Source organism: Stigmatopora nigra, chromosome 3 (assembly GCF_051989575.1).
Source record: "Stigmatopora nigra isolate UIUO_SnigA chromosome 3, RoL_Snig_1.1, whole genome shotgun sequence".
NCBI classification, from domain to species: Eukaryota; Metazoa; Chordata; class Actinopteri; order Syngnathiformes; family Syngnathidae; genus Stigmatopora; species Stigmatopora nigra.
In genome coordinates, this window is record NC_135510.1 from 3,390,390 (window position 1) to 3,415,318 (window position 24,929).

The window sequence follows — 24,929 nt, forward strand, 5'->3', positions numbered from 1 at the left end:
AAAAACATGCCAGAAATGTATATGCCTCAAGTCTATAGCACTACATTAATATTGTTTGTCTTTGTTTTTTAATATTTTGTCATTTAATGTCTGGATAGGCATTGAAGAACTGAACTGGTGATACAACTTGTATTTTGTCTTGGCAATGAGGTTTGATCTGAGTTGGTTTGTTGGTATTTGAGTGTAACACTTGTGACTTTGTTGTTAAGCAGTTTCTAAAATGTCGTAGGTCATGCCCTAGCTTCTAAACAGCAGACTAAATAGACACACTTCATCACACATTTGCAACTGGGCAAATGTTTAATCCTACTCAAAATTCCATCAGTGACAATGTTCAGAAACCACTGAAGTGAATGACTGACACATGCTGAGAGAAACATTTTTATTTACATGGGCTATTGGACTAGGTCAGGTCTTTTTTTTTTAAAGAGATGCATTCTTATGCTCATCTAACTCAACAGCGTTATATGTATGTAGGTGTAGTGCATAATATCTATAGTTGTTCGTGTATATATGCCCTATGAGTAACTGGTGACCATTCCTGGGTCTGAACCACCTTCAACTGAATTGTCTGTCGAGCTTCCACTTTATATTACCCTTCGTTGATTTGTAAGTTCAAATATTGAGTCAAAGCTTCTAGAGACTTTTGTCATGCACACAGAAATGTGTGCAGATGGTGAATGGCCACTGACCTTCTCTGTACTCTGAGTTGCTTCACACTGGCTGCCCACATTCTGCGATCCTGTGCCAAATGGACTCGGGAGGAAGCACCTTTGATGTAACGGGTAGCCCCTCTGATTCATTCTGCCGTTTTACAGCCGACTTGACAAAACTGTTGATTCGCCGCCACTTTTGCACAAGATGAGTGCTTTCTGAAATGACTGCCACACAAGCACCAATGGTGTGCTGCCCAAACACATAGTTCCTTTACCCAGCTGTCTCCCACATCATATTGCCACTCAAACTTTCTTTAGATGTTGGTCTAAAATGACATAATCTATTGGTTTCTCGAAAGGTCTTCTGTCTACCACAAAATTATTTGGAGAAATGGAACTGGAGAACAGCAATAAAACAATTGGGTAAATCAGTTTAAAAAATCATTCAATAACGTAGGTACAAAGAAATGGTGTGTCAATTCTACTTATGAAGTCATCCCCAGGCCTCATTCTACCATGATCTGTAGTTCATGGCATATTATTTAGATTAAGGGAAGCAAAATGAGATGGACTTGTCCCACAGAAAGTGCACAGCATCCAGTGTTTTTAAACACATCAGTGATTTCGTCTCAAAAGGTTTTTTTTTATCCTTTTAAAGATGCCGAGCTATCTGGCTATTCTCAGCCGTGATGCCAAAACTGGACATTAATCTACTCTGATAGCTTTGAAGAAAGTGTCCACTTGTATGTCACAGACGGGGGGGGGGGGGGGGGGGGGATAAATTAAATTAATAAATAAAAGGTACAAAATGCGATCTCTCTTTAAGGCTTGGATCAAAGCAAACCAATTGAGTCCTATTCTACCTAATATGTTTTTCTATGATAAACAGTCTGGCTGAAGGGATAATCCCATCAAGCAAGCGAGAGATTAAAAATGGAAAGAAAAAAAACATCTGATATATCACTCAGCGCAGGGACAGTTGGCATGGCTACCGTGAAGCATTATTATTGGATTGGTAATCTTGCTTCTTCGGTCCTTTTTTGTGTGGTTTTCCTTCCACAATCAGGTGCTTACACCAAGACGGTGCAGGCAGATATGTTGTTGGTTCTCTGGTTAAGAAGTCCAGTGGCAACTTATTTCTTTTGTGTGGAATTTCTGAGCAGCTTGATGTATTTGATGTGTGCGTGACAGCAGCACTCGTGTGCGAGCTGTTTTGAGGGGTTACATCGTCTCTTAGTCCTGACCACACATTACTTCTAAATCTTAGTTTGAAAGCACACTTTGATGCCTCTGCAGACATTTTACGGACTGAAGACTATTGTATATAATATACTGTATGCCTATAATATATGTGTGAGCATGAAAGGATATCCAGGCAACACTGGTTCACCGCTGCACCTTGATACTGTTAGCGTCTGTCATGAGGCACAATTTGACAAAGACTAATATGTGTCAAGTTGTCAGGCCTCTTTCAACCAGTATTTGGACACACTTTGGCCATGAATAGTGCATGTTGTTTTGTTTTTCAAAAATCAAACTGTCTTCAGGTCGGCTTTGTTTTTTTTCTCCCTCAGCCTGCACACTGGTACATCCTTTAGGAAAACTGTCAGCATACGTTGTTTTGTTCAGTTGCAAAGTGAAATTCAGCTCTCAAGGTGAACTCACTAAACCGTTTAAAGGAGAACTATCACCATTTTTTTTAAAAAGAAATGTGGATGTGATGTATATTCCATCGAGAAAGATGGTATTTATTGTCAGGCCTTTCATGTTTGACATTCTAAATATGTTAAAAACTAGACAAGCAGCTGCAGGTCATGAATGTTCTCTGAACCTATTCATAAACATACTGAGTAGAAATGTTGCGTACACTACATGCATAGGTATATATTTTTCCTTCGCTGTTGCCAATGGATTTATAGGTCAGTTTGAAATGCGAAGTAACAAAGGGTGAAAAGGTTCAAGTTGCTCTTTAAAAAAAAAAAAAAAAATCTGGGGAAAACGTCTTGACAACGCCACTAATTAATGTTTGAATTTGCCATTTAACATAAATGTATGTTTTTTTTTTTTTTTTGTCTTGCAGAAGAGAAGGTTACTACAGGAGTTAGGAGACCAAAAGATCCCTTATCGAGGACCTTCAGATCAGGGATTTCAGCAACTGGTAAGTTAGCAACTTTATTTCCTGATGGCAATGATACTTACAAGGAGATGGGAGACCACACTTTGAATAATTTTATTAAGCCAAATCATTACTGTAAATGTGACTCTACAGATCTATAAGGTTAGGTTAATGAAAGATTATGTAGATTGCCGACTCCATCACAAGTTCCATCACCATCATAAAATGAAGTCCTTCTTTACATTACTTACATGTTGGCGTATCATGTTTAACAATTATTCTAAAATGTATTACAAGGCATATTTTTACCATTCACAGCTTTTGATTTGGTATTGTACAGGGTGTACCGCTCTGAAATGAAAGATCAGGCTCATGTATTGCTTTTGTATGCCTATTCTAGTGGGATGACAGTTACTCTGGCCTGGTTCTGAGGAGAGCCTGCTCATTACCTGCAGAGCTCCACTGTAGAGTTCAAGCCGCTCTGCTAACTCTGCGTAAGAAAGGCTGCCTCTTGAGGGATCTGGTCCGTGTTCGGGACCGGGACGTCTTCACTTCTGTGTCACGGGCTCTGCTGGGTGAGGCAGGGCACACCTACAGGTACCTGGACACAAGGCTCTTTGCAATTCCCTGGCACAACGAAGACTCTGAAGTTAAAGAACAAACTTGTTGTGATCCCGGACTGAGGGCAGCCTGCAAAGCCCTGTGGGAGCTCAACAGATTTTTTACTTTTGATCTGTCTCAACTGAGAGAAGGAGACAGAATAACTCAATGTGCAAAAGTGGTTCAGGAGACAGATACCAAGGCGAGTGACGAGCCTGATGTAGAATCCAAACACAGCGATGATTCACGGAACAGTGAGGGAGGGGATTCGGGATCCAGGCAGAGTGAAGAAGTGGATACAGAGTCTAAACACAGCGAGGAGTGGGATGTGGAGTCCAAACACAGCGAAGAAGGTTGTTCGGCATTAAAAAGGGAAGGGGAGTGGGAGATTAAGTCCAAGCAGAACAGTGACGAAGAAGAATCTTCGCTCAGCAAAGTGACTGATGCCGGGTTGGAACACAATGAAGGAAAATGCGCCACCTTGGCACTCAAAACTGCCAGTATTAAAGCATCGGGACTTCGAGGGGAGCTACATGCACCCCAACTTACGCACAGCAGCCTCTCAGGTTACCAAACTGAAGACAAAGTCGGCTGCTCGGAGCCCAGCTCATTGCATGGGTTCACCGGATCGGTGAAGTTCAATGTCACCTTACTCAACTATATGGACCCATCAGCCATGAACCAGCTCAAAGAGGAGCCCTATTATGGCATGGGGAAAATGGCCGTAGGGTGGCACCATGACGAGAATCTAATCAGTCATCTGCCAGTGGCTGTTTACAGCTATAGCTGCCATGATGACAAAGGTAAGTGTCCATGTGTTCTCATTAGACAGGCCTTCACATCACACCGACAAATGAGCACCATCACAACGATATCCTGTCAATTTATCTGCATCGCCTTCAAGTAGATCAAATGCTGCTAACCTTATGTGTCGCGCCACCCGGCAGCATCTGTAGACGCGGGCCTCTGAGCAGCCACCATCAGATTCATCTGTGCGATAGTGTCAGGGCATTAGCAAATGTCATCGGCGGCTCGCTGCTGACAGCCTTATCGAGAGATCACAGACATCGGTATCCGAGTTCAATGGCGCTGCATTAACAAACAGGCCTTATCACACTTGCCACATCTCATCTAAATTTCCCCGAGAAATGATCAATGCGCAATTATCTGATAGGGAATAATGAACCGTTCTTTGATAAGTGTTTCCACGACTGCGCTGGATGGATAAAGCCAAGTCTCCTAACCATAGGGCGTGCGCTAAACTGCTGATAGTATTTGCTGATTTACTTGATTGTGTGCCCTGATGAGAGAAGTTTGCTTTCTAGAGCACATGCAAAGCAATTTATGGATGAGCAGGGGGTGTCACGGTGAGCAGTTTCTTTTGTTTGACAAAAAAGTCGCTCTAATATAACACTTTGCGGTAGAATTATTCACAGTTTTAAATCAATGGCATCTATAGTCGTTCTTATTGTTCAACCAGCCAGTTCTTAAATGAACATTTAATAATTTCCTAGCCATGTACTGATTGTCTAATGCTAACATTAACTGCACAACAGGGCATATTGAGGGTTCACGTCCCACTCAGTGATGCTGTGAAATGAGATTGTGAACAATGAATATCCACCCTGCTGTCGACAGACTGCCGACCAATTCAGAGTGTACTGTAGTCCAGCTTGGCTTGTAATTAGACACTTGCAAGAGCCTGAAAGGTGTGAGCAAGTCAAGTCAAATTAAAATGAATCAAGTGCAATGTGAAACATACCTAGTCCCCAGCTGCCTTTCCTTCATTCGTGTGTCGTGAGCAGAACACCTGCTGAATTGTTCCGCATGAACCAATTTCCGTATGCCATTTCAATGTAGGCCCTCAAAACATTGCGACCTAACACCTCACTGTATTATACAGCTGCATCTCTTTCAGAGTAGCGAGACCAAAGTCTGACCAGAGTGATTTTCTAGGGGTTGAACCTGAAGTGTTCCCAAGACCAAGCTGAAAAAATTAACGCCTCTTAACCAATAAGGCTTTTTCATGTTCTTTTGGTTGGTTGCCTAAGGGAACCGTGCTCCATCTAGAGATCCAAAGGAATCTGCCGTTGCTGTGTTTTAACCCACACAGAGACTGATATTCCACCATTGCCGAGGCCTTGGGGAATTCTGTCATTACCCGGCTGTGAGAGCACAATGACTGGAAATTAAGTTACTATTTATCCGTGCTGAGTAAAAAGGAAAAGATGGCTGCGGGGCAAAGAGGCCCGGAAAGACTTTAGTATCGATTTGTGCTGAAGGGTGTCGGCCAGTCAGGTTAAATCTTATTTTCTGAGCATGCTGTCGTAAGAAGAGCGAGAGGGGAGAACAATGCAGGCGCTTACTGTGAACGGAAACAGGAACATCATGACCTAGCCACCATCCAATAACACTCATTGAACAACATCTAGCCAAGGCTTTTATCCAACAGTGTCCTATTGCACATGCCAATGATAGCATAACGATCTGCAGACAACCAGGATTAATCCGCAATACACATTCCTAAGTAAGTCCTACTTTTTTTTTAGGCGAAGGCGTATCGGTTTTTCAGATATTCCCTATATTCATGGACAAATCACAATGAAATTTGGTACTCATATTCCTGAGATGTATATTAATAGATCCATGTAGCCCAATAAAAGAAAAATTGAATTCATTCTTCTAATTAGTTAATTGTGGACTTGTTGTTATTATTATTATTATTATTATTATTATTATTATTATTATTATTATTAATTGGTTGCCCTCCGTTTACATTTAAATGGACATAGTATTTGGATTTGTATCGCGTCCTATATAGGGACTGTAACACCGTAAAACACTTGGCTACATAATTTTTTTTATATTTAAAATTTTGTTTATTTCTACTACCCAAAAATGAGGATGCATGTGTGTCATAACGCCAGTCCATGTTGTGATTGACAGGTGAGAGTAGTGAGGGTGGGGAGAAAGAGAGCTGGAGGATCGGGCTTAAAGTGGCCTGGGACATCCACACACCTGGCCTGACGCTGCCCCTCCAGTCTGGAGACTGCTACTATATGAGAGGTACTAAATCTTAATTAGACACACATCCATGCACAGTGCATTCACATTCAAAACCATTTTTTGGTTTCGTTTTATTTGATGAGCTTTGAATTTTGTGTAGAAAAATATCATTAATAATATTTACCAGTATTGTTTATTTCATGGCAGCTGTAGAATTTCTCACATTGGTTGCTTTTCCATTCCATTCTGTTAAAACACATTCCAGACACCCAAGATTTAAGTGAAAATGCCCCAATACGACTATCAAATATGGTCGTGTCACAAACAAGCCATGATAGATGTCTGTCTTTTTATTTATTTGTTTATTTTTTGACAGATAGGAAATATGAGTTCAAACAAAACTGTGGCTCCTTGAAGACACCACATTTGCCTCTTTTGAGGGCACAGCCTATCCTTCATATTCATCTTGACAGGGCTTGAAGCCGACCTCCTTTTAGCAGCAATGAGATTTACAATAGAACCGTCAGTTTCAGGCCGGGGCCCGATAATAGAGTGATGGGCCGTTGCGCAGACCGTTCTAATGGGACTTGACTTCGCGGATCAGTGGGGGATTTATGCTCCGCTCGGTGAGCACGCCCTTGAGAGGCCCCTACTGCTGCGCGCCGATAGCGGCTAGCACCGGGGGGCCTCGACCGTCTGTTGCTTTGTCGGCCCACCTGAATTAAGTACTTGGCACGAGATACACATGCAAAGGTTGCCGGTGCTTTTTCATTTGAGAAAGACCTTCATTGCTTTCAGTGTAAAAAAATAATAATTCTGTCACTATGTTAACGATGACACCCTACCAAACAACATAAGTGTTGTTAGACAGAAACTAGGCAGGATTGGAGGACGTGGTTAGCACAGGTGATTTTCTGGGTTTGAATCTTGACATCTGGAATTAACCTGATGTCTCCTATTTATAGGTATTTTCACGACTATAAGGCGCACTGCATTATAAGGCGCACTGCAATATAAGGTGCACTGCATTATAAGTCGCACCCTCAACGAATGACACATTTTGTTTTTTTTATATATAAAGCACACTGCATTATAAGGTGCCCTGTTTATTTTGGAGACAATTTCAGATTTTTAAGTGTGCCTTATATTTGTGAATATGCGGTAGATTAAATTGTATTCAACCCGTCCAAATCTCTGGATAATCAGAATTTATTTTGTGGGATTGTAGACTCATCTAGTTGCCTTTTACATTTCCAACCAGTCTACATTGTAATATTTCTCTCAGCCAAAGACAACTAGGATTGGCTTCAGGTCACCAACCCCTCTTAACGATGACAATCGCACAATAATTCGAAAATGGTGGCTACATGGACAGAAAGACAGAAACTGCAACCGACACAGCAATGTTTTTCCCGCACCATTTATCTCTCAGTGGCCCCTTTTCAACGGCTGATGTCTGAGCCGTTGGAAGCAAATTGAATCACCGTCATCTCCACCCAAATAGAATTTGGGTGGTTAAAGAAGGAACAATGCAAGTCTTGACACCGGGCCTGTTCGATAATCAGATTCCCAGCTCCCAATGCACAGGGGATGGAGCGAGTTGCAGACATGATTTGACCCAATATATTTAAAAGCCTGCTTTCTGGAAAAAGGAGGACAAGTGGCAGCAGGCACAGGGGTTGAAAGAAAGATAAATACTTATTACAGTTATTGAGTTTGCCTCAACTCCCCTCCCGATGCCGCCAAAGCATCCGGCGTGCCAAGAAAAGAGCAGATTGATGGAGATAATTTGTTATTGGATATAAACAGTTTTAAAGACGCAGAGTAATTCCGCCCGGGGACCTAATCCGTCACAATCTCATCACCGTGAGGGAGGGGAAAAATGGCGAGGAAGTTGTTTTCTTTGTCGCCGGCTTTTTCCCGCTTCCGCCGTGCCCACCAAACAATAATATAGTTCTCCGAAAACGCTTGGCTGTTTGACTTTCAAATCGCAGGAATTAGACGGTGTACTTGCTGCTCCAGGCGGGTGTAAATACGCACATGTGCCGTCGTCGACAGCTCTGTCATGGCTAAATTAATTATCGGTCTATGATGCAAATAACGGCAGCACCGAGGAACATCTATACTCACAAGAAACACATGGTGGGATAGACAGGAAACAGCAGTAAGGCCTCTCCGTAAAGCTCCTGCGATATTAGACAAATGTTTGTCGGTATGGCGCTGGTGTTTTTGACAGATTGAGAGTGATCTGGCATTGTTTGCTAATTAAGAAATCACAGTACAGTGCCACTTGTTCCGTGTGGACCCAAAGCAGTCTGCCACACAATACCCCAATACTTCGGTCACATTGACCGTAGGTACAAATTTTGTTTAATTCTATGCATTTTTCAATATTTGGACCATGCTTAGACTGAGTTCAACACTTTGTGAAATATCAGTGTGTAAATATATGCAATAGTATCACTTTACATAGCCAAAAGTCTAACTGAGCTCATGTGATAGTTTTTGTTCAGATCGAGCAAAAGTGTTTTTTAGTATTACTGTTTGTAATCCCTTTGATTGTGTAGGGGACATTTAATGATGAAGATATTAGATGCTTAAAAGCTCCAGCTGCCATAATATGGGTAAATATTATAGATTATAGATAGATAAAGTGAGATTTGGTATTGTTAGGGTGAGTTAAAAGACAACTTTATTGGAGGTTCTTAGAAAGTGATACAACTTTAATATAAATGTAAATATTGGTTCCTTTAGCCAATCTGTTAAATTCTTCATATAATTTTATTAACATTAACCAGGCAGGCTTTTTTATTTCAGGTGTTTGTCTGCCCTTCGTCCTTTTCCCAAATTTATCTAAAACCACAACACTTTCCTTTTCCTCTTTTTCTTCCACAATATCTTTACCTTGTTTTTTTTCGGCTTTTTTCCAGATAACCTAAACATCACCCACCAGCACTGCGTCCTTGCTGGAGAAGCTGCACGTTTCAGCTCTACCCACAGGGTAGCCGAGGTCTGTACATAAAATATTTTTGTGATTATTGACAGAGATTTCACTATTTAGATCCACATGGACATATTTTGTGACCATTTCTTGTTTTTTGAATTTGTCAATTGTATGACATTGGAATCAGTGCAATTCATGACACTTGAGGGTCATAATGTCTATCATACATTCTGCTCCTTTCCCCTTCCAGTGTTCCACTGGGACTCTGACCTACATCCAGTCACGGTGCCAGGAGGCTTTGTCAAACCTGCACACGGACCCAGAGACCGGCTCCCAAAGCCTTGCGACCCTGAGCCCAAACACAATGCAACGTTGCGAGGAAATCCACAATGAGGTGCGTATGATCTTCCGTGACCGTCATATCATATTGATATGATTGAAAAGCTGCCAAATTCCCCAATGTCATTTAAAAAAAAGAAACATGTGGCAACAAAGCAGACTGTTTAGTCAAGGGAATATACGTAAATCATAAAAATATGTATGAATACATAACTAAACTAAAAACAGAACACTTGAAATTTGTCACATTTAATAGGAAGAATGAAATACATCTGTTTTGCACATAAAACATAAATTGGACTATAACTTTCGAAAGCTGTCCGGGTGAGGTATGTTGTTTGTTGGCTTATAATTTTGGCTTTGTCAATGTGTGTACTTGGTTGCCTTAAAACATAAGCTGTAACGTAGTCATTGAAGTGATGAGTCAAAGAACATTGTTTGACTTTATTGAATTACTGCGTAGAAGTAAATGCATAAAAGCTGCTCCCATTACTTTTAAATACAGTTTTATTGTGATTATTATGTTAATTATTCATTTACATGCAATGCTACATAAAATGAATGAATGTCTATTTTATTTAGGTTTTGTTGTATTTATTTCGCGTGAATTACGTAAGGCTTGAATTATTATTTTTTATTTTTGGTGAGGCAAATGATTCATGGCCATCTGCAGATATGACAAGACATTATGTGAATATATGATGTCATTTTTAATACAGACTGGAACTGATTAAAACTGAAATCATGTGCACTTATGTGCACTGTCGAGCTCAGTGAATCATATTTTTAAAGATTGAAAGAGTTCTAGTTAGTATGAGTAAATCAATTATGTTAAATGTCCTGCTTGTGTGGGAGGGAGAATGTTTTTCTTTTTCTTTTGTGGATTATTTGGAGTCATTCATTTTATTCATGTTATGCATTATGTCACTCAATGCTAAGAGCTGGCCTGTGAAAATATTGCCATAGTTGAATTTTGCCCATCCGTGATAGGGCTTACAGTAAATTGCATACCTTGTCCAAAACAAACATGAATTGAGAATTATGGGTTATTTGCTCTATATTTGGTATAAAATTGTAGTGAATTATTTTAGGCCATTCCATTTCTGCTGTGCTTGAGATCATGGGAATTGGGAGGTAAATATTTTCATTTCAGGTATTAGTAGTAGTTTTTTTAGGTTTCTATCGTGCAAGGTTTTTTGCTCAAAATAATTTGTATGAGGAAACTTGGCCTCCTAGTAGTTGGTCAAGTCTGAATGTCTGCTTGAGAAATCAGGATTCAAATGTTAAATATACTGGTATAGATGTTAAGTTGGTTCAACCTTTGCACTCCAAAATCGCATTATAATAAGTCATTTTACATATACATATGATCGCTGTTTGACTTGCCCTTGCTTCCTTCCTTCCACATCTTGGGACTCGGCCCTTTGTCCCTCTGCTACCACGTTAAAACTGCCAGAAAAAAGCTCCACCTAATAGCTTGTTTCCACTCTAGGAAACAACATCTCAAAGTCTCGGTTGTTCTTATTTGCCCCATTCTTTGATGGATTGTATGGCAGCAGCCTACTCATATGTTATCTAAAGATGGAGTCATACCCTGGCGCTCCTTGCTAACCCCTTTTCGCTCCCAACAATGAGCGATTCCACTCGGGGTGTTGTGGGGTCAATAGAGACCCCCTTGTGCCTACTCGCCGCAGGCCAACAGTTAATATCGCACTTCACCTTTTTGCTCCTCCTCCAAACCTCTGTACTCCCATGTCCCACCTAGTCTAGCCAATAGTAGGATGCTTTCCCTCTACGAGACAGCTTGACAGATGAGTCTGACATAAGGTTGTTTAAAGGTTGCCGACGATATTAATTATTCAGCAAAATCAAACAATAGTGGTGCATTTTATCTGTGCTAGTACAGTTAGCTTGCCAAATTAACAAAAAATGATCCAATAAGAAGAGCAGCTCTGCAAAATTTGACATTGAAACTGCAACATAGGGTTTAGGCCAGGTGTGGGCAAAATACGGCCCGCGGGCCACATTCGGCCCGCTAGGACTTTTAATCCGGCTCGCCGACGTTATCTGAATGTTCCCCCCCCCCCCCCCCCCTCCAAGATGGCACTGTCATGTGGAAGCCAGTGACAGTAGCTCTGTCCACTCTTATTTGTTTTTCGTGTTTTACAGCCCATCTATATTTTTTTAAATTACATTTTAATATTTCTTAATGCATTCCTTTTTACTTTACTTTGTACTTTATACTATTTACTTTAATGATGAGTGATGAGTATATTAATACCCAAGTCCTTTTCTCTGTTTGTTTCATATGTACAGTTAACGGATGCAGTTTTTTATATGTATTGTATCTTATGCTGACCCAGCCCATCTGTCAAATTTTTAAAGTCAATGTGGCCTCTGGGCAGAAAAGTTTGCCCACCCCTGGTTTAGGCTATCTACTGTATGTCAGTTTCTTTTTGCAGGTGTGATTCAAAAGGTTCATAAATTGTTTAATATGTGCTATATTTATATTTTTAGTTTTTTTTATGCAGCAGGTCTTGGCAGTGAAGATAGATTAACCCTGAAAGCTATTTATTTGATTACTATTGTTTAAAGGAGCAGTTGCATGTTAATGTGTATGTTGAGGTGTGGTGTGGTGTTGGGTTGGTGGGTAGTTGAAAAGGATGGCGGGGCCCCCCTCTTGGCATTTGCAATGATCGATGTGGCCATTTGTTTGAAGTTGCCCGCGAGAGCAGAACACCCACTTAAATGATGTATTGTTAGCGCCGTTATTTATGACGGCGGCCCACCTTTGGCGTACGTTGGGCTGCATATATCGCAGGTTGTGTTTGACATGGACGACTGCAGTGTGAACAAGCCTGAGACGTGCAGGCATCCTGACCTGAGCACTGCCCCGTGGGCCTTTTTGACAAAAGAAAGCGCTGATGGCAAAGCTTGCTAACGATGTGGTAGAAGTGAAGTACAAGGTGATGTAAGCTTCTGGCCAATAGGAGATGGGAGTATAAACCAACCTTTGTGTAGCGTTGGCAAATCTTATCATATCTGATAACCATTATTATTGGTTGTGTCTTCTTCGTACATTAGTTAAATTCAATTATGAACCATTGTATGTCTCTCTTCGGCCAAAGTCAGATGGGATGGGATCCATCTCAATTTAATCCCAATTAGGATTATGAAATAAAATAAAATATTTTTCAGGCTGTGAGCCATGAACAAGCCAAATGATAATAAACTATCCAGATTGTATACATTTGATCAGAACTCCTTAGCGTAGAGTAGACACTGTTTTTGGTCGTTCTTTATTGAAGAAGTGGGGCGGGGTTCCTACCTAGCATCACCACACGACCGCCGTATGCATGTTTTAACTTTGAAATGCTAATCCCGGACGCAAATGCCTTGTCCCATTTAAAGCTACTGTGTCACATCCCAGGTGGGTGTATGACAGAGTGCCCTCAGGGAACCCCTTTGCTAATGATGTTGGTAAATATTAAAGGGAGGGGGACGAGCTTCTCCCCCAACACACATGTTCATGGGGAAACTGTGCACATGACCTTCCAAGGTCTCTTTGCTTTGCTTTGAAACACCTCACCTGAGGGGCGTATGACATATTGTTGTAATCTCTTAAAGTGTATGTCTTGTGTATCGGTGCGGGGTGTCGTCTGTGGGAGTTATTATTTTTATTTTACATATTTATACATTTTTTTTTACTGTAAATATTATTAATGCAAGTTTTTATAGGCTTACAAAAGAAACGATAAGGCCAAAAATAAACATTGTTTGGGAAAAAAACTTGATTTTAAGGATAAATGATTCTGCCAGTCACATCATGATATCGTGATGTTGTCACAAGCAAATACACTATTGTTTCTCCAAAAAAGTTGGTTGAAAAAAGTATACTTGGTAGTTTATTGTGTGTGAAACAAACCAATTGGCCGGATGGGTTCAGTTCTCGACCACTTCCCTCCTAACCCTTCTGTTTTTGCTGGAAAATGGTAGGGGCTCTAAAATGTGCCTCATTAAATGGAAAAAAAAGTTTTTTTGGCCACAGTAGGAAGCCAGGTGGCGTAATGTGCTACTAATGTGTAGCTAGTGTGTGCATCAGATGAGGAGATGACAAGCATCACCTCAGGGGATCAGCCAGTGAAAAATTCAACTCCAACAACTCCCTCTTTTTTTTTGCCATCCGTTCACCCTGGTAGCGCCCAGTTGGACGCTCCAGTCCAAAATGCCACAACCCCAGAAAGTCAACTGCGCCTCAAAGCAGTTTGTTTTCACCTAGCGGAAGGACAGGCAGACAATCAGAAGACAGAAAAGGAGGGAAAGGATGTCCGATATCTGGCTTCGGCGGCTTTGTTGTTTGTTTGAGCCATGGTGATCGAAGGGGAGTGGATATGGGGAGCATAAAAGATGACATTTCTTTGAAGGCTGGCTTGTATGGAACCACTGAGAGGATTCGGAGTAGTGCCGACACGGCCCGGTCCTTGCATGTCATCCCTGCTGGGATCAGAGCGATGATCCTGTGTGCTGCTTCTACACTAGATAATACATCACATACTACAAAAAAAGCAACACTACAATGTCTGGAACCAAGTTGAACTTCCGATTTTTACAGGTTCAAAAGAAAAACCCTGGAAAGAAATCATGAATACAAATATTTTTTTGCCATGAAAACTAATTTGACAGATAATTACTTGCTTACTCAACAATCGAAGGTCACAAGGTATTCTCATAGTCAAACCTAGGGGAAATTTACAGTGTTAAACTAGCCTAATGTGCTTGTTTTTGGGATGTGGGAGGAAAGCAAAGTACCTGGAGAAAACCCACAAAAGCCTGAAAAGAACATGCCAACTCCACACAGGTGGACCACAATGGGATCGAACCTTCGACCTTAGAATTGTGAGGCTGACGCGTGACTCATTCGTTCCCGGGCTGCCTAGCATCTTTTGTATTAACAAGTGAAATGGTGAAAGAAAAAGTGGCTTGAAAAGGGTTTTGAAAAAAATAAAATGTTTGGAAAATGTATTTTCTGGGTTTTCTTACATATGTTACAGAAGAGCTCATCTGCCGAAGCCTTGTCACTGCTCTTTGCAAAGTGTCGTTAAACAGGGTTAGCTGTGCGCGTGGGCTAAAGCTTCTTTAGAAGAACTGTAAACAAAGTCGTTCTCACAAATGGAACAATGGCGCTTCGAGTCCCATTTGAAATGTGTGCGACTCCACTTTTCGTTGTACAGTTGTCAAAACGAAGTGCCGCTTGCTTTGTTTAGGCTGCCGATATAATGCTTTGTAGGACGATTTGAGGGAAGACGCCACTGTTTTCACATTGGCAGCAATTTGGGGGCGCCCATTGACATCCGTGCTTACTCCGGCAACTTTTAAGGCAAAGATGCAAACAAAGGGCACAGGCAGCATTGAGTCAAAGAACAAACACACCAAAACCTGCACATGGTTAGAAACACCTGGCTGTGCGGCACACGTCCTTGCAAGGATTAAATCAGCACTTCAAACGAGCGCGAAACAAAAAAAAACAGTCCCTGTGGAGGAGACTGCAGCGGATCGGTAGGCAAGACTGTCATCTGCAAATAAGACGAGGAGGGACGGGGAAGCGGGATAGTAGCAAGTGGGCGGAGCGTTCAAGCATCCAAGACTTTGATTATCGTCTTATATTCGGTTTGCAAAATATCGCTGTTTTCTCTTCAATTAGCCAATGGATTTTTTTAAAAACTATAATCTAATAGCAAATTTGAGCTCGGCATTGTTTACTTGACCCATAAGTTTAAATATTTTCAGTAATTTACGTTATATTTTGGTATATTACTGGTTTTTCGCATTTTAGTCAGAAATTTCAAATGTATATGAATGCACTTTTAAAGTTTAAATATTCAATAAATAGATCTCTTTCTTTCTCTATATATTTTTGTGGCAATTATTTTTTTAACTTTTAACATTTATTTTTTATTTGTTATTGCATTTATTTTAATTTTTAAGGTTTTTTTGCATTGACAGAAAAAATATTGTATTCTTATAATGGTCATTGAAGCACATTCCTTTTCTGTGCATAGCTGTATTCCCAGTGTGTTATTTCCCAATTAGATTCTGCCACATCAACCAGTAACGCTAACTTTAAAGGCTGTTGGTACAAACGAAATCTCCCTTTTGCCTAGTGTGGTACCATTTTTCACTCTTAAAGTTGGTCTTTGCAATTTACTGTCAAAAAGTAAATCATGTGAGAGAACACCAGAGTGGGCGAGACCTTAAAGTGTCATGATGGGATTAAAACATCATGATTTAATGGTTTGGAGTTACAGCAAGAATCAATTCTATTTAATAATTGAAAACAAAAAAAAAATGCTTATTACTTCTGTGTCCCATCAAGACCATAAACTATCGTGTTTGTTTTCTGGTTGGCATGCAGGTTGAGTTTGAGTGGCTGCGACAGTACTGGTTTCAGGGCCGGCGCTATACTCGCTTCTGCAGTTGGTGGAGCAAGCCTATGGAGGACCTGGAAAAGGACTGGAAACTCATGGAGACCCTGGTAAGATTTAGATTTTTTTTTTTTTACCAACATAACATACAAACCACAAATTACTTTTATTGCTCACAAACTATTACTATTACTAAATACATAGTGTGCCAAAATGGGGAAGCATGCAGCATAATTTTGCCATTTAATCCAGGTAACATCAACTTTTCTTCTTTCATATTTACAATTGTTCAACAAAATCACCTACTAATGCTTACAAAAAAATACATAATCATCCTAGTAATAAACACCAAACATTTATTTAGTGTACACATATCCCCAGACCCAAGAATGCCCTCAATTGTGTTTTTAACCGAAAAATCAACAAATATGGTGGCGCCCAATAAATGCCCACCATCCAGGGTGTAGGGAGGGATGTTTTCATTTATGTGTACGTGTTTATCCCGACATGACGGACGGGCGCCTTCTTGAAGACGTGTCATTTGTTTAATCGCCGCTTCCCAGATGCTTTTATTGCGGAGGGACACAGCTATTAGTCAGACACCACTGTAAAGGAATCACTTTGTAATGTCACACTCATAATTAAGTCTCTGGCATCGCTCTGTACACATGTGCCACACTCAAACACATGCACGCACACTCCCAGAACAGACAATTTGTGTCCAAATCTTAGGATGCATGTGTTTAACTGGCTGGATGATGGAAACAGCAGGGGGCACTCTTGCATCACAGAAACAGATACTCCTCGTACCAATTTGCTTGCTCTCTCTGCTTCTGTGTGTCTTTTCTCTTCTATTTCTTACACTCCCGGTGTTCTTTCAAGTCTCTCGGCCATAGCCAGTGACTTGAAGCTCTCAGTCTGTGTCAGTGTGCAGGACTGAGCAGTAATCACATCTAATGCACAGGCGGGATAAAGACTGAGAGCACCTCCACTCTCTCTTAGACGAGATGTCTCTTGCCCTCTCACTGTCCAAAGCAGTGCTAGGCGGTGGGTAGGCAGTTGCAAGGTCCTTTTTTTATTTTCTCTTTTGGAGATGGGAGGTAAACTCATCTAGAGCGCCGCCTCAAGGGGCCCTAAAATGAAGTGTGTGATTTGGAGGCGCATCTAGAGAAGGGAATCTCGTGAAATGCGGGGGTCATTTGCGTTTTCACTCCACTTATTTGATAGTGGCATCCAGGTTTTTCCTAATGTTGTGGAGTGGCTAAGTAAACGATAACCTGGGTGTTGTGTGTTTACATTTTTTAATAATTGCATTCGCTTAAAAGATGGCTAGAAAATGGGAAGGTTCGGTAAATATATGTTCAATGAGTAAGTGTACTCCTTTAAGTGAATATTTGTCATGTAATACAGTGAGTTTATATATAAAATTGAAAATAATTATTTATCCTACCACTGTGATCAACAATTATTTTTTTATTTTATATATAAACTCACTGTATTACACGAGAAATATTCACTTTAAGGAGTACAGTCTTACAATGATTGAATTAATACAAATAAAATAAGAATCTACATTTAGCATGTCAATGGATTTACTTGACAAATCAGCACATTTTATCATTTGCGTAAAATAAAAGTTAAAAAGATGATGTGCATGTCAGATATATTCATCAATACTATTAATTAAACTTGATATACATATAACATAGTCTGCAAACAAAAACCTGTATACAATATCAGGTAAAATTGTAAAAAACAAACATCATAATAACAAAATATAAAAAATGAAAAGGGTGTTTTTTTTCAGTTCATAGCTTAATATCTTCCATAATCATGTTTATATATATATCGTTTTAAAGACAATGTATAAAATAATATATCTAAAAACAACCAAAATATGAATATCTAGTAAGAATAATAAAAATACTATTTTTGTCAACAATGAAAATAATCAGATAAATGTCATTGTCTAGATCACTTTAAATATAATAAATAACGCAGTTATCGAATGCATGCTGCCATTGTGTTTATTTGTTTTACATCCCCCTATTTTGTCCATTTATTGAGCTGATGCAAAAATAATATTACATTTGCCTAGCGTGCAAACCTAATAATTCAGGCATCATGAAGAAAGACAACATTTATTGCTCTGGCAAGCAATATTTACATCCCTGTGCATCGACCTCTTCCATACGCTGATGAAAAGCGCTTCATGCATGTGACTTATAGATTTTTTTTTTCTCCTTTTGGGTAGTGTGTTATGTGTTAGTGGTGGGTGGGGGGTAAGGGGGTGCTATGGTGAGATCACAACACATTTCTCTTGAGTTATATTTAAATCAAACGCCCACCCACTCTCACTGCATCACTCTCATATATGTATTCACGCATAAACATACACACACACACCCACACACACATAGAAATGCATTCATTTATTGCATTTATTTGGAAGACTACATCTGGCTATAAAGCCCACTAAAATGACCTCTAGTCTATTTCTTTTTATACAAATGCGTAGGTATGAATTTCTTTAAGAATAATAGTGGTGGCCTTTCACAATTTATTAAGTCCAATGATAGGAAACCCACAGTTATGGGATTATGTTATGATCAAAGAAGTGTTTATCATGATATTATATTATGAGTATTTGAATGTAAAACTGTTCCTTTGGGCTTTGACATGTTAGCCGGCTCTTTTAAAGACTCCAGTTGGCCGTAAGTGGTCCGCAGATTTCAAGCTGCATCGTAAAAAAATCAGTAAAAAAAACATATTTTCCCCATCTTTTTTTGTCACTTAATGCATTTGTTATGGTTTAAATGGTGTGCCTATGCTCATCATGCCCTTGTTTATGGATACTGACTTCCCTTGGGGAAGCCTCTGGTCTGTTGTCATGCAAATAGTTCCTCCTATTTGAATGCCATTCTTATTTTGGAAAAAAAAAACATGAATGGATAGTTACATATACTCGAGCTGGTGAATGTATTATTAGAAACTGACAGGTTATTGCATGGTATGGCCCTGACTAGATGTGACCCACGACCCTTTTAGAATGTCAAGGGTCATGTAATTGTTATGTTATGTCATAGCTAAATGTCCTATTTTTTATGTTAAGCTAACATCTTTTTTTTACCACGCATAGGTAATTGCAGTATGTGTATTCATCTAGTGGTTTTAGTCAATTTTATTTATTACCTAATTGGTTAAATTATTTTAATTAGTTTATTTTTTTAGTTTTCTCAAGCTTTTTTTTTACTTATTCATGTTTTGTGATGCTATTTTTTTCCTCTCAAAACCACTTAATTTGCAAGATGTAGTATTGACCTTTTAATGGTTAGATTGTAAGATATAGTGGAAATTATCTTAACATGTTTGGGGATCACTGCTTGTGGTATATACCAAAAATTTCGACACTGAAAATTGGCTTGGCAGAATTATGTATCGATGTACCTTGATTTTGAAATATTTTCAATATATAGCATTTTAAAAATGCATTTTTTTTTCATTCTCAATCCTTTATTTTGACTTTCTTCTCTGCATGTCACTCATTATTAACAGTATCCAAAGAAATATTTTCCATTGCATAGTTTCCATTCCATTTGATGTGTCTCCACATTTTCTTACTTTACATCTGGACATTGTTACTTTACAAAAGGAAACAGATCTTCAGATTTCTTCCTGGTCAATGTTTCAATTTGATAAATATTAAAACTTTCAAATTCAGATGATCTTTGTTATCCAGATAGTTACTCCCTTTCATTTTCCCCACACATACCTAATGAATTTTAAAGATCTCCGTATATATCGTATTTGATGTACTGCTGTGGTGTTTTTCTCAGCTACCCATCCTCTTTTTATTTTTCTTCTCGTCCTGTGTCTACGCGCTGTAGATGCTAATGTATGCACTCGGTGTGACTTTAATTGATTTAGCAGCTCTCGCTCGGAAGACTACACCTTCTTTTCCCCCTAATTTGTCACTTTCCTCGACTTCAGTGGTGGCTCATCTCCCGTCTTCAAAAAGGCGGAGCCGACTGCAGTGGCGAAATCTCTTCTTCCACTCTCCTTTCCTATTTTCCTCGCCTTGACAGTAACAGCCTTGTTAGAGGGAACTCTTCCTATATCAAGGAAAAATTAATAGACTTTCATTATGATAAACGGGATCCACTTCAGCCCGAGTAGGTTTGTATACATCAAGATATGAGCTGAAAGTGGTATTGGGGTCCATGCCTCCCTCTTTTTTGCTGTTCCCCCCTGTTTTGCTTCAGATTGGTCTCACCTCATACATGCACTTCTCCCCTATTTATTTGCTGCATGTCTGGATGTAAAGGAATCTGGCAGCAGGCTGCTATTGACAGACGATCCCTAACAATAGGGTTATTTTAAGGCAAACAATTTGAACCTAATACTGCCTGTGTACCTGATTATAGCAGAATTTACTCTTATCATTTAATCAATTAATTCATTATTCTGCACCAAAAAGAATTCAAATATCATTTTTTTGGGGTGCATATGTTTCCTGTAGGTCATGTGTGTCGAAGTGGCGGCCCGGGGGCCAAATCTGGTCTGCCACATCATTTTGTGTGGCGCGGGGAAGTAAATTATGAGTGCCGACTTTCTGTTTTAAGATCCAATTATAATGACGAGTATAGATGTATATTACATTTCCTGATTTTTTTCCTCTTTTAAATCAATAATTGTCATCTTTTAATCAATTTTTTCTGTGGTTTTAGTTTAAAAATAATTTTGTAAAATCTAAAAATACGTAAAACAAGCTAAAATAAACATTGTTTTAGATCTATAAAAAACATATTCAGGGATTTTAATCCAGTTCTTTTAGTCAATTTATTAAAAAAGCATCTAAATAATATATCTAAAATGGTCCGGCCCACATGAAATCGAGTTGACGTTAACGCGGCCTGCGAACCAACCCGAGTCTGACACCCTTGGTGTAGTCTTTCCTTTTGTTGCATGTAACTTATTGGCATAGTGTGATGGCTGACTAATAAAAATAGGTAGCTATTTTGAAAATGGAAGTTTCGAGCATCCCGAAAAACCCTTTAACACTACTTAGGATTATTTGTGTCTTCAGAATGGTAAAAGAAAGCAAAGTGTGTGTTGGGTGTGTCGGGGTGAAGCAAAAGAAAGTGTTGTGGGGGGAGCATGGTAGACTGAGAGGGGGATTCAATGTAAATGTTATTGCACTGTGAGCTCATTTGATCAAAATCCGGGAAAAGGTTAAGCGAATCCAATCTGGTTTTTGTACGGCAGAGTGGAGACACGAACCCCAGGACGGAGAATGGATTATCATATTGGCGCTGCTGGAGTAGTGCCGGGGGGGAGGGAAGGGGGTAGGTTGGTGAGAAGGGGGTAGGAGGGCTTGGACGGACAGTTTACCTCTGCCCATAATGCGTTTAGACAGCAATTGGCCTTAATAACCTTTATTGACTCCAGCGGGTCAGTGCCAAGAATCTAATTATCAAAGTGTATCAATTTCATTGGAGTTTGGAGTTTGCCCGGCTCAACATAATTATTTTAAGGTCGAGCCGGGGGCAATTAATCCCTTCTCCCATTTATTTGATGGCTTTGTAAAACATTATAAATGTTGCACTCTTTGTTGTGCCACCCAACATAAATAATGTCAGCAAGAAATCATTTTTTTTTTGCTGTGATTGGAGAGCTGGGAAAAAAAACTCATTTTATCAAAATGTTGGAAATGTTTACTGGCACTCATTTTTTTTATTGCTTTTGCCCTTTTAAGATGATAATGTAAGACATTCTGATGAAGGTATAAGAAAAATGAGTCATGTTTAGGGCTTCTTGGTTATATTTGGTTCCTTTTGTTTTGTAATTTTATTATTTAAAATTAAAGGCGCAAGGCAGATCCCTCCACCCTTAATTTTTAAAAACATTGAGCTGGAACACATGGAAAAATATTGGTAGCATGTGTTAATAATGACTCATTATGCTGCTATTTATTTTAGCATTCATATTTGGCTGGAAGCTTACACAGACTATAAATTATATTATTGTAGTATATGTAATAAGCCTATGTTTGTTTGTTTATTTGAGATAGTCCTGCAATCAATAATTGCAAAGCCCTGTTTACCAACTGTCTTTCTGCATTGCCCTATTCAGATACCATGAAATTATCCCAATATTCTTATTATTCATTTAAATAGAAAAAATAGGCGGTAAGTAACTCGTGTTAGAGGAGCTGTTTGAGAATACGATGAAAAATCCACCCCAGCAAGGAGAAAAGGGTAGAAAAGTGTCTCATTGTGAAGGTATTTGCCACTTTCTTTGAAGTCCCCATTCAACAGGGAAAGCTGAATTTTCAGCAGGGGCCCGATAGTGTTCTGCGTAAATACTTAAACCCCTTGGAGAATTTTTGACGTGCAGATATAGCGACGGCTCCTAGCAAGCGTCTATGTTACCTGCAGCCAATGGGGCGCGACAGCTTTGTACCTCTGAGGTGTGTGCTTGTCTTAAATGGATATGTCACAGTTTTTATGTTCCACAGTAAGTTCAAGTTCACCCTGCCACTTTGGTACATACTGTCACTTCTTATATACATTGCAATTGAATTAATGGCAGAAAGGTGAATGTCCCAAATGCATTGATAATGGTAGGATTTTGGGCGAGGTATGCCCTCTGTATGTGTCTAGTGGGTAATGAGTGTATTCTATTATATTGTTAATGTTGGCGGAGGGATTGGTTATATTATCGAGTGCTATTGTTATTGCAGTACATACATTAGTACAAAAATTGATTGGTTGGTTGATTGTAGCAGCGTGGGATCGATTTTAACTGTGTGTGATTGTGTGTTCCTGAGGGATGACTGGTGACCAGCTTAGAATGTCAGCCCGCCTTTTGCCTAAAATGTGTGTGGTTAGTTTTACTATTACTACTGATTTAAACCAGTCCAACATTTAGCATTCCTCAGATTGCAAAATTTGATGCGATACGATTGGATTGGATAACTTTATTCATCCCGTATTTGGGAAATGTTTATCACACTAGCAAGAGGGTGAGAGAATGCAGATAGAGGAAAGGCATTTTAGACACAAATAGATAGGTAATAAGTATGTTTATAGATAAATAAATTGATACATGAATACATATATACATAAGTGTTGCTGTAAAAATACATATGCATACACACATATACGTACATATCTATAAATATTCATATACCTACATATATATAAATATACATATTCATACATATATACAAATATACATATACATACATATATACAAATATACATACATATACATACATATATATAAATATACATATACATACATATATATAAATATACATATACATACATATATACAAATATACATACATACATATATACAAATATACATACATACATATATATATATACATATACATACATATGTATACATATACATACATACACATCATAGGTCTTAACATTCAGCCATTTGTTGACAGCTGTTTGACTCTTGCTTTTGTAGAAAATAAATGGCTAGGCAAACCTATTGGCATGTCAACACCATGGTTTTTGCACTCGTTGGTTTACCAAATAGAGAATGTTTTGTTCTTGGCAAAAATCAAAGGTGGACAGAACTTACCGCGCATGTTTTACAGTTGTTGAGGACTGTTTTTTGGGGAATTTGGATCACATCGAATTTGTGTCAGCACTGTCGGCTCTGGATTGTGTCATAGCATTGAAACTGTCAAACATCACTGTCACTGAGCTAAAGAAATTAGCTCATTTAAAAAAGAAATATGATTTAGAAGAAACACACATTTGTGTCTTTATACCTGTGTATGTCACATCCAATGTGGAGGACATCTTATCCCGTGGGCCAGAAATCTTTATTGACAGGGGGTTGGATAATTTATTTTTGTTTGTCTGGGTGGCAGTGTTTTTGAGTATTTTTTCTGTATATCAGGCTTTAAAAAACAGCTTGTCTCAGCTTCTTAGAAAACAAATGAACACTTTACAGAGTCTGATCTGCTTTATCCGCTTAGCCGCTTGCTCAATCCCCCACTTTTATTCATTTGCTTACTTATTTACAGCTTTATTCATTTACTTACCTCTGTATGGATTTGATTTAATGGCCCACCACCCCACTCCTTCTTTTATCCATCGTCCCACTCTGCAGTCTCTCTCTCCCCTTCTTCTTTCCTTGGCCCTGATCAGCAAGATAACCCTTCAAGTGGGGGAGAGATAACATCCAATAGAGTGGTAAAGAGGAATTATGGGGTACTGCAGATTAATCACTGCGTCTCTTTAATCGTGTTCGATGGTGTTTACAGCAGAGGGCTTACTTATTCCCCGTGTCATATTAACATGGAAGACATCGTTAAGCAGCTGAATAGACCAGGTTAAAATTAATTTAAATGAAAAACAACTGAAAAAATATATTTTTATTATATGTCAAGTCTTAGACCAGGTGTCGATAACTTTTTTGACGAAAAGAGCTACAAACAATTCATATTTTCGAATGTTATTCCTTGTGAGCCATACTATGAATTTCAAAGTCAAAATACATACATGTAAACGAGTGCCTTGTCATTTTTTTTGTAATTTCACCACTTTTAAAGTGGCAAAAAATTATTTTACTAATCAATGAGGATGCATTCCAGAAGAGTCTACTGCAAAAAAAAAGAAGAATAAAGCTGTTCTAGATGTATTAATCAGTTCTGTCACCAGCGGTTTCCATATTTTAGCGTACTGGCTAGCAAAGAGCCAGATGCACTCATCAAAAGAGCCACACGTGGCTCCCGAGCCATAGGTTCCCTTCCCCTCTCTTAGACGGACGATACACTTTTGGTTTATTTTCTCAGTGTGGCTTTTTATGATTAGGAT

General features: G+C 39.1%; 1 protein-coding gene across 2 annotated transcripts in view; it reads left to right on the forward strand.

Annotated features, from left to right (window-relative positions):
• fto (FTO alpha-ketoglutarate dependent dioxygenase) overlaps positions 1-24,929 on the forward strand; it is a 105,917-nt gene that overhangs the window by 17,687 nt on the left and 63,301 nt on the right. For both annotated transcript variants that reach the window (XR_013325832.1, XM_077712932.1), the window contains exons 2-7: positions 2,737-2,814; positions 3,173-4,175; positions 6,319-6,438; positions 9,309-9,388; positions 9,573-9,716; positions 16,074-16,193. Coding sequence is in view for 1 of the 2 variants with exons in the window: in XM_077712932.1 (XP_077569058.1) it covers positions 2,737-2,814; positions 3,173-4,175; positions 6,319-6,438; positions 9,309-9,388; positions 9,573-9,716; positions 16,074-16,193 (1,545 nt within the window). In the remaining variant the exon portion in view is untranslated. The remainder of the gene's footprint in view (positions 1-2,736; positions 2,815-3,172; positions 4,176-6,318; positions 6,439-9,308; positions 9,389-9,572; positions 9,717-16,073; positions 16,194-24,929) is intronic.